Here is a 17,109-nt window from a genome sequence, read left to right as displayed (position 1 = left end):
TTAGTGCCACGTACTTGCCCTCGGAGCTATAACTATTTATGCTGCCATCAGTGGATTCCCGACTTGGCTGTCGAACCATACGACTTCTCATCTCTGCTGCCATTCCTGTCTCCGTGCTTCTCTGTATCGTGCTCTTTAGCTTCTTGTTGCCAGACTCTGAAAGCAGAGAAAAAGAAGGGATTGTTAGAATAACACTCAGAACAAAGCTGTTACTTGTAGTATTCCCCCAACAAGTGATCTGACTTGACCATTGCTATTTAGTAATACAAAAAGACTATTAGGATTGAAGAAAGAATCCATCTTCTTCAGTTGCAAATTGGTGAAGACTCATCTTTACAAGGGCTGCAGCCTAGAGCAAACTTTTAGAAATCAAGTGTCTGATTAATAACCTCTATACAGTCAGAATGTAGACAGGATGACTGTGACAGCATCTGCTAACCCTACCGGCAATAAGATGTCTCTAGCTGCCTTGTTAGTTAGGTTAGGTACAAAATAAGTAACAGCTCTCATAGGAAAAAAGAGGGAAAAAACCCTTCATGCATTCAACACAAACATTTAAAATACTAAAATATTTAGCATCAAAAATATGATAATGTGTATAATGTGTTTTGACTCAGAAAAATCTTGCTTTTAACCACAGAAATTCTTCAATGTAAACAATGACCTTTACATAACTTCTAATATCAGCGCTTCCTAAGTAGAATTAACTCTTTGGAGAATTCATGTGGAAGATGATGGACTTCACAAAACCTAGGCTTGCAACTGAACACTAGAGAGTAACATAAATCTTGTGAAATTGTTTAAAGACTTGATCCATTTAGAAAGGCTTCCACCACACATTCTATAAAGTGCAAATTGAGTTCTACCCAGGTTTTGTGTTACCACTGAGCAAGGACAGCTTCTAGTCCTTTACAAGAGTGGTCATGGGCTCAAGATACAACGGCCAATTTATAAATGAATTCTGCTGTCACGTGGCAGAAATTATGCTTCTAAATTATGATACTCAAAGACTTTCAACTAAAATACTTCCACCAAAGTCTCTAAGTAATGTCATATCATGCATTGACTTCAAACTCAGTGTCCTGTTAATTTTCATTTAGTTTAGCCTATCATTCAGCGCATAACATTGCTTTCCCTCAGGAAGTTGTAGATTTCATAAAGTTTCACGTAAATGCATGCAAAAACATTCTCTTGTGTTTCCCCCTTCATTTCCGTGTGCCTTCATTTGTTCTCTGCAAAGTCTCTGCTTCCTTTTGCAGTCTGCTCAGGAGAGTATCTGAAGAAATAAATCATTCTTCCACATCCACATGCTGTGCAGACTGAATTGCTCTGAAAACTTTTTCACCTTCCTGTTTCACCTGGACTTGGTTGATGTTTGAAGCTGGCAGATCTTGAAAGCTACGGATTTGGTATCCCTCACACAGCCTGCCCATTGCTCAGGGTGATTAAATGTGCTGGTAAGAACAGCTAGCACTTGTTCTTCACATGTGCAGAGCTGGTGGAGGGCAGGGAAAAATCACAGAAAAGAAAGCAGCTCCCTCTGTTCTGTGATTATTACAGTAACCTTTCTGAAGCAAGCAGACAGAAAACATGGTCAAGGAGCAAAAGAAATAATTCGTATCTTTGGCTAAGAAGAGACAGCACGACAGCAAAAGGGGCTGTGGTTTTATTTTTAAGCCTTCTGGACCAGGTGTTGTATATTTATGGCCACCCAGAAGCAGAGAAAAAAATGCCTCAGAGTGGAAGAAATCAGCTATTTCCACAGATCCTTTAATCTCTTCTAGGGCCAACAACTCAGAGGTTTTGCTGTAGGCCACTGCAACTCATACAAACGCCCAGCTCGTTGGTCAGCTGAAAACACATTATTCAGTGCTGCTAAACATGAAGTAGAGTAGGCTCAGCAAGGTACATCAGGCAGATCAGGCTCCTCTCTTAGTGCAGGTGGCTGTGGAAGGTATTTGCAGGAACTTCAGTGACTCTGTCGGTAGAAAATCATTTTGCTACATTTTGGAAATGAGCTTTAGCTTTAAAAATAGATTACGTGTCCAGCGTATCAATGCTGAGAGCTAAGCTGAGCGTCCAAAAACAACTCAAAAGGCAGCCCAGTAAGTATAAAACATACACAATGCATTACATCAAAGCAGGATTCTCATATTTTCAGTAGCTACTCATTTGCAACCCATGTTGTTTTGTGCTTCTCTCTTGCTGTGACCTGTCTGAAGGCGTCTCCATTTCCATCTGCTCCGCTGGAGCCAGCCAGATCAGGCAGCATGACTGGAGGATATAGTATGGGAGAGCCTGAAGCGTGGGCAGCTGAATAGGGTTGCCTGTGAGTATTTATGGCTCAGGAAATGGGAGTGATGAGACACTAAAGGTAGCTGCAGGATCATCATGACCTTGGCACAGACTGGGAAGGCAACATTGTTCTGGATCACCTGGACAACAGTGGGTGCTGAAATTTAGGGATTAGAGCCAAGCTGTTGGGAAAGCATAATGAAGAATATATACACAGAAACAATCACTGTAAAAAATATCCATTGACTAAATTACATATATGAATATTTTAGCTTTGAGCCACAGTAGAGATTGAAAATAGCAAGTGGGTTTTTTTTTTGTTTTTTGAAGAGTAATTTTATGTTAGCATGGATAACAACCATGTTGCTACTCAAACATACTTCTTTACTCCACAGATTTTGAATGCATAGACCCATGAAGTAGGAATTCTTGTGCACGCCCATAAGTAAGTTCACAACTTTGTCTCACTGTGCTGCAAAAAAACAGACTGTCTTTTTCCAAATACTTTTCAAGTCAGGCTTGCTCTGTCTCACTGTGCTGGATTTCACTTCTATTTTTCTTGTCAACACTTTTTTTTCAGGTTGAAGATTAAAAAAAAAAAAATATTCTGCTTCCTCTTGTAACAGCTATTAATATCCACAATGTTTCCTGGGAAAACTAGAGTACTCCTGCACATTTCATTTTATAACCTCAGCCTTAATATTCTGCAGTACAATCAGAAATGTAACATAAAAGTAACCCAAGACAGAATGATAAAACACATCAAGAGTTTTACTGCATAAAGGGAATTGCTATTGCACTTGACTTAGAGCTGAAACACACATTGCATAGGTTTGGGAAGTTTAAAATTTGGTCAATGGTACTTATAATATTTTTTTGTGTCCACTTGTAGCACAAAAAGTAATGAGAACATTTTGTCTTGTTGGTGTACTCCTGTAAATTTCTCAGCGGAACTCCAATCTGCAAGGGAGAGAGGTGGTTAGCAGACAGCTGACTTAGGACCTGCTGTTATTTCTAGAGCGCCACGGTAATGTGAAGTCACTCTGGGACACAACTTCCAGTCCTGCCACGACTGCACAGTGAAATACAGGACCCAAACAACTACTAGCGTTTCTACTGCTCATGATAATTTTCTTTAAAGCTTTCATTTTTGTTGTGTATTACTTTTAATTTAGCAGTTCTGCATATATCATCGGAACCCAGTCTTTATACGAACAGTAAAAGTTCATAAAATATTTAAGTTCAATATCTATGCTATGATATATTGAGAAGATATTCTACTCTTGTCTGGGTGTCTGTTGGAGAATGCTTGGTCCTGCTTCTGATTTTTATTAGTTTGATATGTACAATGAAATTTTAGAATATGTTACAGTTATTTGCCTGCACTGTGTAAATTACACTATATTCATCATGAAGACTGAAGATAAACCGGCTCTATACTGAGTACCATTTAGGGGCAATATTTACTCCAAAATGGTCTGTATGCTTCTGTCTGCTGTGTCAATTGTGTAAGGTTTTCTGCATACAGAAATGCAGATTGATGTGCATATATTATCTAAACACTAGTTTAACAGATAAAAACTTGAAGAAAACTATTCCAGAACAATTGTGATGAACATTTTTGCAGATTTAGTAACTGACGAAAAAGGTTCATAAAGCAGCCTTCTGCATCTATAAAAGATACTCAACTTGTAAGCATTTTGCAAATCATCAAACAGCCTTCTTGCAGCACCCCTGTTACGAGATGCTGATGAGTGTGTGCCATGTGCTATTTCAGTCTAACTATTATAAATATAACCTATAATGATTCCTTTTTTGGTCTGACCAGAAACTGGTCCCTGATTTTGGTTTTCTCAGACAAAAGAAAATGAATGGACATCCTGCTCCAAGTAATAATGGAGAATAAAAAGTAAGCTTGTTAGCTTATGTGCTATCTTACGTTTGCACACAATATGAATGCAATTGATTTGACCCCGATTTCTGTACTTCCTAATCCTCTTCAAGTATAGCAGCCAGGAGCAAACTGTTCCTGACAAGAGAATTACATTAGTGAGAAAGAGTCAATAATAGTATCTATAGAATTAAGACGGTGTACTAGAGACGCCTCAAGGCTAGCTTTATGTTCCTAAAGGCATCCAATTCAGAGAGACAATGCCAGAACAAACAGTCCAAAATGACTTGTATCCATGCCTGCTCTTAGCAACGGCAGGACTAGACATGGCATCATCATTGGCCTGTCCTGTTCTCTGGGCTCTATTTTGCTCATGTTTGAGTATAATAAGTCTGAAATACTGCAAGGGACTGCACCGCAGCCTGCTGGTGTAAAGCTTTTATCCTAGGATGCCAAGGTGCATATTACGTGCCATGAGACAAGGCTAGTGGATATACAAGAATATGCAAGGACACAAGCTTGGTGATTTAGTCAAGAGGAGACTGTTAGGGACCTCTGCAGGGCAGAAGAAAACAATCCTGACATGGTCTTCTATGTGCTACCAACAGGGAGAGGTGCCTTCAGCATATATTGCCCCAATATCATACCTGAAGTTAGCACCATGCAAAACCCCAAATTTGCATGTGAGCAGTGCCTGGATATGTGGCATGGAAAACTCATGACTGGTTCAAAAGAACACTCCAGAGAACAAAGGATACACTGCTGCTAAACCCGTTAATGAAAGGGATAATAAGAAGAGTACTAATAGTCAATGTCATTGCATGACTCCAGGGCAAATTGATCCCAGTTTCAAGCATGTTCATGCATCCAAATAAAGCCTAAAAGGACTATAACACAAAGCCAGTTCTGCCTGAAACCTGGCAGAACTGTGACCATATTGTTGGTTTGCACATTGACTGTGTGAGACACCAAGATTATGCCAGCTGGAATAGTAAGGGTCATCCTCAATTCAAAGGACTATAAAAAGAAACGCCAAGGGGCACATTTCCTTCTGGTCCTTCCTGGTGTGTAACTGATTTTCCAGCCTCAAGTTTGGCTGCATAGAGACTTGCTGAGTTACAAGTTCTGCAGCATCCCACTCACTCTGCATGTAGCACTTTTAAACAACAACAACAACATATATTTACACCTTAATTGATAAAGTACCCCTTGTATTACAGTCCTAAAACAGAGAAGGAAAATAAATAATTCTAACAACATTTGCTCTTCTACATGTGTGTATCTGTCAAATAAACTCAGGAATAGATTGATCTCAAAGATAGGAAGTGCACAGTGACGACTACGGACAGAATATAAATAGACAAAAATATGACATTTAAATACAATTTCCCCCTGAAGTTTATATCCTGCAATGCTTCACTGTACTTTCCATTTTGTGTATTCTGCTATACTCTCCTGAATACACAATGATGTTTATAAATAGAGATCTGAAATAATGCAGTAATGATCTTCTAAATCTTTCCTCCAACTATCATACAATATATGAGAACGTTGTTTATATTCCTTGTTAGATCCCAAGGTTTAAAATCCAAATATAAAGCATCATGTGCTTTTTCATGTTTATATTTATGAAAACAAAACCACAAACAGCATTTATACTATTGCAAATAACAGCACCTTCTAGAAAGAATATTCACCTTTTCCGGAGGGATAATCTTGATAAAAGACATATTCTGTTTTTCAGGAGTTGGAAAAACTGGTATCTCGCAACTATATTTATAAATTCACACACACAGTCTGTAAAGCAATTTAATTCCCAAAAAATATGTTCAGAGAATACAAAACAGGTAGTGCAATTAGTCCATTAATATGCATAGTATTTTTTTATCTGATATATTTAGAGTCAAAGGAACAAAAAACACATATTGTGACAAAAGGAGACTTCCCTGAAATGGTCTTAATGGTGATTTTAATGCTTTGATGGGATTTTAGCCAGTGCAGAATCTCAACTTTTGACTCTGTTATTCACCGAAAAGCAAACTTGCAGTCTCAGATTTTTAACAGCTTGCACTTAGGTTTAAAAGGAAAGCAGCTTTACTTATACAACAGCTCCTATTGACATATGGGAAGCTGAAGTGGTACTTTGTGCACAAATGGCAAGAACTCCTTAAGATCCATGCTCAAAACAAAAGTAAATAAGAAGTTGAAAATCAGTCTATTATTTACTACCTCACATTAGCCTGAAAACTTTAGAGCAACTGCTTTTAGAAATCCTGTTTCCTTAAGAAAACAGGGTCTTAGGCATGTTTACTGAAAAATAAAAGCAAGCATGTGATTTAGTATGATTATCCTGATACATACGATTTTCCCATGTCAGAGAAGAAATCCTATTTCTAACCTTCCTTAAGGAAAAGCAAAGAATCTGGTCAGAAAAATTTCAGCTATGGCTTCCGGAATTACTAGTATTTTTGTCCAATGATTTTTAAATTATTAGTTTTGTCCACCTACTTACAATGAAGTGAAATGAGACACTCTCTGTCAGACAAAATGAGGCAATCAGTGATGATATATGGTAACGAGTTTTTACTGCTGGGATTGCACTAAACACTCTCTATAAACATATGAAATAACAGCATCTTAATTACCTTATTCACATATATGCAGAGATATATAAAAGCAGAATACTTAAATGAAACTGATAATAGGTATACATGCCCAGTTTTCCAACCCTCAAAGCCTATTTCAGTGAAATTGAATTAGTAACACAACAAAGTCATATTTCCAAGAAATTATTTACAATGTAAACAGTTTATAGAATTTCAAGCACTCCTTATATGCTTTTGGCTTTGTTAGACTGAAGAAGAAAGTGAAAGGGAATGAAATAAGAAGCTCAGAAGAGCTGTTTGCATTTCAACAGCAACATTTTTGCAGCAAAACACAGCATTATTTTACAACTTTGTTTATTACCAGGCAGTCCTTAGAAAATAACTGACATATGGTACAGAGATAACATTTGTCAACTGAAAGGATGCTGGGACACAGCTGCCGGTTAATACAGGAGGGGAAAACAAAATTGTAATGCAGAAGAAAGTAGAAGAGATTCTACAGATAAACTAACAAAACATTTTATTTCTTTAAGAATGTAAACATATTTAAGTAACTGCATGAAAGCCTTTTTGGTTATAGGCAGATATAAGTTTTAGAAATCTGAGACTTTTAAAAATAAGAATCTTCACAACTACAAAAACTTCAATACTTATTATCAAACCCATAAAAGGACAGTATGATTACTAAGAGACCATCTTTTCAAGATCATATCACCAACAATACAATTTGTAAGACATCACCAATAATCAAACTTAGTATTGCTATGTATCTTTCAAAAATTTTCTGAGAGCTTTGTGAGCTACATAACGGCAACCCAAAGTCTAATTCTTTTAATAATTTCCATAAAAACTGTAAATTGAAACACTGTCAAAACCACTGGTGCCAATGTAAATTCTAGTAAAAAGGTGTTACATGCTTTTTTGTACAGCTGAAAAGTTTCTGAGCAATAACTCAGCCCCAATTCAATGACACAGCATACTAATCAGAGACATTACAGCTTCAGAAATAGCCTTCTCCTTTTTCCCACAACAACTATCTTCCTGCTAATTTATCTCAATATTCTGTACTTTTTCTGTATTTTGATTTGTTTGGACTGCAACTTTCAAGCCCTTCAAGTTTTATTTTAGCCCTGCCAGCACTTCCAGGTAGGTATTGCACTTCCCTTTAAAAATATTACTTACCTACCTTTATAGATAATTTCTAGCGTATCAGATCAAGGGAGTATCACACTGACACAGGTTTTTCCTTAGTGCAGCTTAGCATTGCAAAGTCACAACCCCAGACTAACAGGCACTGCTAAATCAGACTAATAGGTAGGCTCATCAGAGTAACACACAGAAAGTACAGGCTTACCTCTGGTTTAAGCAAAATTAAACATGGGCTATGATATAATCCTTAGCAAGCAGCCAGCACTTGAAGTAGCTTCACCTTTGTTTAAATATCTCGTGCTGTTTCTGGGTAGAATAAATCTCTGGGGTCCTGCTGTTCGCTCTCCTTCGTTCTCCTGTAACCACTTGGCACCGCAGCACTGCGAGGAATGATCAAGTTGCTTCACTCACAAGTTCCTTTTACAACTGTGATTACATTATAGGGCCTTGCAGTGAAAAAAGTACTGAACTACCTGCCAGCTAGCACTTCATAATATATTGTGGAAAGGTTAAAAAATTCAGTCAGCAGTGTATTTTCTAGTGATAACACAAAATATTCTTGGCAGCCTTGGCTGATGCATTTTTTTAAAGCTGCTGCTCAGAACTGGATGAGGAGAGTCAGATAAACCCAGAAAGACACTTCTCCATCCTAGTGATTTTGACTCATTCTGTGTGAATTTTTGTACAAAAATCACCTGTAAGACTGGAAAGCTAAGAAACCATTACATTACCATTAAATACAAAATTACAGTTACACTGTAGAAAAGTTACTAATGATGTTACTCTTTTAGAGGGACTTGAACCTGCCAGAGTTAAAGTTTCACTGCCTCCTAAGTGCCCAAGTGCATTTGAAGAACAGAACATCACTGAATTGCTCCTTTAATCTTTAAACTTCATTTTGAGGAAACAGACTTTGCCATATGGTTGTTTCCATGTCAAATTGTTCTCTTTTTCTGATACTCGCTTCGAAAAATGAAAACTTTTCTCTTGCATCTGGTTAAGAATCAATTAATTTAAAATGTCTTTATCAACTTGCCACTCAAGTATTGCAGGGAGTGATGTGCTTTCTCTCACTCCCTTTTGGAAAGAAAGGGGGTATACGACTTACTGTGCATAGTGAATTTGTATATCAGGTTGATTAAAGATAGAAAGGAGAAAGAAAATGACTCAACACTTGTCAAGCAAAAAGAAGAAAAGTATTTCACAGAAGCATAGAATTACAGAATCGGTTAGGTTGGGAAAGAAAAGACCTTCAATATCATTGAGTCCTACCCATAGCCTAACACTGCCAATGCCACCAATAAACCATGTCCCCTAAGCACCACATCTATATGTCTTTTAAATACCTCCAGTGGTTGAGTGATGACTCAACCCTAACCCTCCAACTGTTCCAATGTAGAGGGCGGTAAAGTCTCCTCTCAGTCTCTTTTTCTCCAGCCTAAACAACCCCAGTTCCCTTGGCCACTGCTTATTAGACTTGTGCTCCAGACCCATCACCAGCTTCATTGCCCAAAAAGCATTATAATAGGAAACAAAAAACGTAAATGAAATAAATTTCTCTACAGTGGATCTTCAAGTTACGATGAAGTTCTCATTATTTAAAGTACCATAAAATGTTTAATAAGAAAAATACCACAAATGATACGTCATGTTTCAGCAAATAAACATAACAGGACTTATGATTGCAAATACTGTATTAGTGACTAACAAATTCAAAATCCTTTCCAGCAGAGATGCAGTATGTCTCACGTCACACTTATGCAGAAATGTCCATCTATTCTCATTGCATTGGCACAGATTTCCTATATAGTGCAACAGTTTATAGTAATTTTTATCTTCTTGCTCTGCAGTAAGGATTTAGAAATGATGCTCAGAACACCACGAAAAGGTTTACCACCTTTATGCAAAATCATATGGTACTTAAATCTCTCGTGATGTATGGTTAAAAAAAAAATTAAAAAGCATAATACAATTAAATGGAAAGGGTTTTTTTGAAAGATCAGTACAATGCCATGGTAGGAATGAAATGCTGATGTTGGTAGCTGCTGATGCGTGCACGCTGCCCTTCCAAGACATGCCTTCAGCTTGCACGTGGAAGAGTTCTGAGATCAGGCTGCCATGTTGAGCAGTTTTACACAAAGCACTGCACTTATGTCAAGTGTACAGAAGTTCCTTCCCACTCAGGTTCTTTGATCGGCAAATTTGACCTCCTCTGCCTCTTGAAATATTAGCCTCAGACTCTCTACAGAATAAATTTTTCTGGACAGCCTTCAAAGTACTGCACCCTAAAACAAACTTTCACTCAAACTTTCTACATTCCTAAACACAAATTTGCATGTTGCCTTTGCAGTGTTGTTTACACTGGTGTACCCTGTATCACCATCAGCGATGGTGTACCACCATCAGTGATCCCACCGAAGCTTCAGCTACAGTAAAATTCAGCTGTGCTTTCCTTGAGCCAAAGCACCTCTGTTAAGGAACACTCTGCTTTTGAATTTCTTTTGCATTACTTTTGAATGCAGTTCTGAATGCGACTATGTAAAGTCCCAAGCCAGATGTGTTGCAATGACATACCCTACCCTACTCACATTTGAGGTCAGCCCAGGTAACAGCTGCCAGAAGGGAGGCTAAAAACTCAGGAGAGGCTCCCTCTTTTGCCCAGTGCAAATCTGCTTAATGATGATTGTGGTGCAAATTTTATCTATTTATCCAGCTTTTTATCCATAGTCATAGTTAAGGTAGGTAAGTAGTGAGTAAGACAGTCACTAAATGTTTCCGTTCTATAATAGTTGTTTGTTCAAAGTAGTTTACATTAGTTACAGCAGTAAGTATGTAAAAATACCTACAGGCTTGGACAGTGGGTCTGTGCTAGATAAACACCACGTAACTGTAAGATTTAATTGTTCCCTTTGTGTTTATATTATTGAAAGTGGACAACTGTACACGAAGACTCATATAAAGACAGAATGTTCAGCCAAACTGCCCAAATGAATGCTGAGGCATAGCTCTGCTACCGAATTGTAAGGTTTGAATGCAATATTGCTGGTTCATATCCATTATCAAATATGCATTGAGGATAACTCTACTGACAATTTGTAAAGGTTCAACCATGCCATGGGCAGACATCAGCACAAAACAATGTTGCTTTGATTACTGTGCAAGGTAGGGAGAGATGTGAGGGAGGAGAATTTTCTGTAACACCTTCCCTTTTGCCATTAAAAATGGATTCAGGTTATTTTTACAGGGCTGTATGGCTACCCTTTTCTCATTCTCCTCAGCATTCCTGAGTCTCCTCAACTCTCTTCTGGGTTGCAAAGCTGGCTTAGAAAGGCTTTGCCTTTCTCAAAAGCAGTGGTCAACAGGCAGCAGGCAGAAAACATACTGATAGAGGAAAAGTTGTTCTGTATTTTCTCTCATAAATTATGCCAACTTCGTTACAAAGCATGATTTCATTATTGCAACTGTTTGCTTGAGTGATAATAGATTTCTCGTATAATTAACCTGCTACAAATATTATAGAAAGCTACAAAAAATCAAAGCACAAGGGAGAATTAGTCATATCTTCTAATGGAATACTTGAGAGCATCTGAATTTCAGCCAATACTTTTAAGCAGATGGGAAGGGTTTCCCAAATTTTAAAGCCCTTTCAAATATACAGCAGGATAAGATGGAAAAGGAAAATGAATTAGTGCTAATACAGCCTCTCTTTAAATAAAAAAAAAAACAACTCCTCGCAAACTTTTAGTTATCACTACAGTGAAAACACTCCCAAACTGCTGTGCCAACTAAATCACAGGTTTACTTGAACTACAGCTTTATAATGCAACTGTGCAGGGATAGTACTAAGTCCATTGATTGCATGCACTTTCCTTGAAATAATACAATATCCGCAAAATTTGCTCCACGTATCTTAATTACGGACATTACGGTACAATATGAGGCTAATTCCAATACTTTTGAACTATTTAAAAGGCCATTTTCCTCTTTCTATATTATCCTAAAGATTTAGCATTAAATTTTCTTGCTGTTTTGATACAGAGGGCACTGAAAAACCTATCACAGATGAAGAGATGACTATCATTTTAAAATAAATTGGAAAAGAAAAAATTGCATATGAACATTGGCACTGAAGAATATGAGAAAGAGTAGCATAAAACCAAACAGCTTGATGTGAAGGAAAGATTTCAAATCTATGTCGAAAAAACAAATACAAAAATCTACAATCATCAATCAGCCAGTCTGAACCACAAATTTCAAGACACTAATTTACTTGCAGTTAGTATACAGGAAGATGGTTCCCCAGAGTATACAGCACAAAATTAAAATATAATAAATGAGCGTTATTTACACATTCCTCGGCTTATTATTGGTTAAATAGAAACTTGCCTTTTACAGTAATTTTTGTCTCTTTCTAAGCATAGAATAACGCAAGCCAAGCAGTACTACCTCTTTCCAGGGATTTCAATAAATACTAGCTCATGGATGAAGATCATAAAATATGAAAGTAAAACAAACTTGCCTTTCATAGCAGGATTATACCATGGTGCTTGAGTCTTGCAGAACTAATGGTTTGAAGGTCAGGCTCTTTGGAGCAGATGCACTAATCTCTTATTATCTCTATATTACACAAATTATTTCAGATAGTATTTTTTTTCTTGGAACTGACAGATAAAGCTCTATTTGCTGCTCAGGATTACTGTGATCATTAGTGAGAGTGCTGCTTTTAGGGTGTGTTCACACTGTGAGAGGTTAGCTGTTATTGAGTACAGGCTGCTATGAAAACAGCAACGAACAGTTAAAGAGTAGTCAAAAATAAGACACGTAAATTCTATGCAAGTATTACATTGTCAAAATAAGGATTAAACACAATATATGCCCAGAAAAAAAATATTGCCATATACAATATGAATCAAATTCACACAAGGTAAAACTTCAGATCAAATCATGATTTTACTCTGTGATCATTAAATATTCGTCACGAAAACATGCAATTTTGTTATTATAGTCAGAATCTAACATGATAGAATACTGGTGATAAAACAAGAAACAATAAAATGTGCAACACCCCCCCAGCTCATTTATATAGAAATGATATTACTGTTTTCCTGATTAAGAAAAGATTGGATGAACATAATAAAATTGACAGGTGGCTTCTAAAAACCCCATAATGATTGGTGACATCAAAAGCATGCAAATATCACGGAAGAAAATGTTTGGGAAGCTACTTGATAAGTTAGATGCTATACCTATGGCTGAACAAGAAAGAACATAGAAGTGAATAATATGCTTAAATAACATATATCATATAATAAGTATTTCACAGCCTTGAAATAATGATTATATCTTATTAAATATATCACCTTTAGACTAGGAAATATATCAAAACCAGCACGTCAGGTATTAGAAACAGGATATTTTTGAAAAGTAGACTGAAGTCACAGGATTTATCCTATCCATTAGTGAGGAAGACAATCTACAGTTTCTTTTGAATTGAGTTTTGATGTGCATTTCAGTGGCAACAGGAGACAATGGCGCTGAAAGATGACTAAAATCTAAAAATTATTTTACTTTATAATTCTTTCATACATTGTGTCTGATTGCACAGTTTCCAAAAGTATATATATGCACAATATCTCCTTTTTTCCTCAGCACTAAATATATGTATTTAATTTTTTAACAAAAAGAACATATTCTAGAGGAAAATTGAAGGCATTTATCTCAAGTCAAGAACTTCCAATATATAGGAAGAAAAGTTCTTCAAATAATCTTTGTTTTCTCCCACAGAAGTTTTTAAGGAAAAGCAATCTTTCTAACCCTTGAGAGGACACCATTGTCCAGTGGTGGTCTTTCTCTGAAGACGGTATTATGTCTATGCCAAGCTGGGAAAGAAAAAGATGCACAAAGCTTTTTTAAAGGCCTCAACTTTTCTATACACCTTTCTGTCACTTTCAGAGGAACTTTGGGTTATGCAGACTTACTGACATTACCAAACTAACACAAAAGTATGGGTTCTTTAAAACAAATCCAAAGTGCGTGGTCCTGTTGAGTCTTCCATTTTCCTCTATATCTGGAAGAAGTGTTCTTTTAGATCTTACATACTCATTCATATTGATGTCTCAAATGCTTATTCACAAAAGCATGTTGAATTTTCACCAACATCCACATTCATCATGTGTAAATCTCCATGACACAATTCCCTGTGAAACATACATGGGACCAGACCTCACCTTCATCTGGTTACTTAACGTATTATATTTGAATAAAACTTCCAATATGTTTGTAATGTGACAATGTGGTATTTCAACATGGTGAGGAAAATAAGGCACTTTAGAAGCTCAAATGAGCTTTCTCATAAAATCCTGTTCCAGCACAATGCTGCCTGATAATTTGAAATAATTACAATTATATAGCTACCAGGATATGGTTTATACAAAGTAATGTTATGTTTTCAATATAACTCACGATCCATGAGTCTATAATATGTTCTGTTCTATTCATCCCAACAACACAATAATAAATAAAGCACCAACCCAGAATTAGGGTGAAATTCTGATCTGCTTTTGTTCAGAGTCACAAAGGGAAAGAAAAACACCTGCAATACACTTAAGTGGTCTCTTATCATGCAGTATTCTATTCAGCAAGGCAGGTAACCACATTTTCAGATATTTTGTAAAGATAACTTATGACAGTGATAGGCTGTTATTTTGATAGAAAAACTAGCAATCTGAAGAAAAAGATTTTGTTACAGGGAGTTCAGCACTGTGCCATCAAGTAAGATAACAAATGTCACCATGCTATTATCCGAAGTACAAAGCATTAGCAGAAAGAATGGTCAACAGGATGTGAGTATAAACAAACACATTTTCAAGGCTATCCAGTGATGGATTAATCTCTTTATAACGATTCTAGTTCAGTTAATGAGCTGTTCACTTCTTATGCATTTCTTCACAGTTCAACTGAGTTCACCAGATTAAGAGATTTTAGGGATCTTCTTACAGTCAAGTCCTGACTCAGCTTGTGGTCAACATATCTTTTATATTAATACCATCAAAATATGTCAAGTATTCAGGTACCACTACTTGCTCATTTAGCTGATTTTACACTGCAGAGAACAATCAATTGTATTGATCTTTAAATAAAGTCTTTCTTGGTAGAGTATTTAATTGAAATCCCTCCCCCCAGAGAACATTCTTACTAGGAGGACACAAGAAATGAAGATGCTAAATGAAGCTAAAAATGATTGTATGTGCGATGCACATTATATCCCAGCAGCACAGAGCTGAGTCCTTCTATAATGTGTTGTAGGCGTCAAACATTATATCACTTTCGGTCACAGGTTTTCATTTCAAGAAAGCTAACGCCGTCCTAGTTTGTATTGTAAACATTATTTAACTTGTTAATGTAAGTGATATGTACATGCTTTAATGTATGGACATTTAAGGTCCCATGGAATCTTTGCTTAAAACAATACCCCTAACTAAAGATTACACAGATTTTCTCACATACATACATGCACACTCTGTGGGCACTCTGGGTTGTTTCTTTTCCAGTATATTTCAATGAGATTACTATATCTCTTATAATGTGCTCCAGGGTATTTTAAACAGTCACACATATTTTTTTATCTGGCAATTACAGTCATAAGTCTTTAGGAAGTCTTGGCTCTTCTGCAGAATGTGAGATTTTCAGTAGGTCACTTCCACTCTTGGAGTTTGCTCCTCAGTAAAATGAGACAATGGCACTTACTATTCCTTTGTAAAATGCTTTAAGGGAAATGGCTATGGCTGCCAACAACACAAAGAACGAGGAACCGCTGCTGCTACTAAAGAGGTCTGAGATGAACTATAAAAGTCAGAACAGAAATTAAGAGCGCATAAAATAAATTGCAGTACAAAGGAAAGTTCAACAGTACATGTTTACATAGTATCCATAGCAGTTCTTTCTCCAGTTGGGACTGCAAAATGATTGCTACAGTGCCATTGTAAGTACGCATAGAAAAATATAGACAACAAACACTAAAAAACAATCTGCAAAAGGTCTTTCATTTATTCTACAGAACAGTCTTATCAGGTTACCAAATGATTATGCCTTGAAATCAATGGGATTTTTCAGCACCAAGCTTTCAAGAGCAATTGATTTCTTAAAAACAAGCACATCCCATGAACAGAGAGAACATTTTATGCATAAAGAGAAACTACTTGTGTGTGTAACATGCTGACTAGCATACTAGTGGGAAGAAGGAAGGTCTTTAAGTGAAAAAGGCACACTGTGATGCAAAGCATCAAGGTTCACTTCTCAATTTTGCATCCTCATTTAATTCTCAGTTCTTTTGCAAAAGATTGATCCACAGCTTCTGTCGAAATTACTGCCAATATTGTAGTAATGGGTACTCCGTGAACAGAGACTAACAGTAAAAGATGAGAAGAAAGCCCGGATATGTCATATCCATCACCCTAGATGGACACCATTCAGCCCTCCTTTGGGGACCAATAATTGATCCATTGACAATTTGATTTGCCTCACTGTTTCTCTTCCTCTCTTTTAACACATCTGAAATTCATGTTGCCCAAATATGTTTTCTCTTTCAGCAACAGATTATTTTCAACTATACGTGAAAAGTAATATCAATACAATAGTAAGAAAGCATAGTATGAATAAAAGCATTAATGTGTAAAAGTTACCTCCCCAGTAAAACTAAGAGAGCATATTCGCTGCTCATTATAGCAGCACCAAACACATGGCAGGAGCAGATGAATAACAGCGCAGTGCAGCTTGCTGTGTTCTCCAAATGCCCTTTGAAGACTAACAGAATTATGATATTCCCAGCTCTTAGAAACTTGACAGTGTCACATTGTAGAAAAACAGTAATAGTTTTGTCAATGGTACACCAAAGGAAAGAACATTATTAGTGAAAATACTTACATATTCATCATAAACAAGGTATTACAGGACAATGCTGTCATTACAGTCTCTGCGTGACTGATGACTATGTAAGGAAGGCTTGGATCATCACAGTTGTGCTGAGACCGCAACTAATTAGAGTTACAACAAAATTACAATTACTGCATCATTTCCACCTACATGGTTATTAAATTTTAGTCTGACTGGGAAGATTTCAACATGGTTCTAGTTTTGATGATGACATTTACTTATCAGAAAAGGTAACAT

The 17,109-nt window shown here is 36.7% G+C and overlaps 1 protein-coding gene across 50 annotated transcripts in view; it reads right to left on the bottom strand.

Moving 5' to 3' along the window:
* The window catches only part of RIMS1 (regulating synaptic membrane exocytosis 1), a 327,910-nt gene that overhangs the window by 11,626 nt on the left and 299,175 nt on the right, over nucleotides 1-17,109 (bottom strand). For all 50 annotated transcript variants that reach the window (XM_054061002.1, XM_054060978.1, XM_054060958.1 and 47 more), the window contains one exon: nucleotides 15-156. In XM_054061002.1, coding sequence (XP_053916977.1) covers nucleotides 15-156 — 142 coding nt within the window. The remainder of the gene's footprint in view (nucleotides 1-14; nucleotides 157-17,109) is intronic.

This window comes from Cuculus canorus, chromosome 3 (assembly GCF_017976375.1).
Source record: "Cuculus canorus isolate bCucCan1 chromosome 3, bCucCan1.pri, whole genome shotgun sequence".
Lineage (NCBI taxonomy): Eukaryota > Metazoa > Chordata > Aves > Cuculiformes > Cuculidae > Cuculus > Cuculus canorus.
Note: the sequence above shows the minus strand (reverse complement) of the source record. Positions and strands in the feature narration are given on the sequence as shown.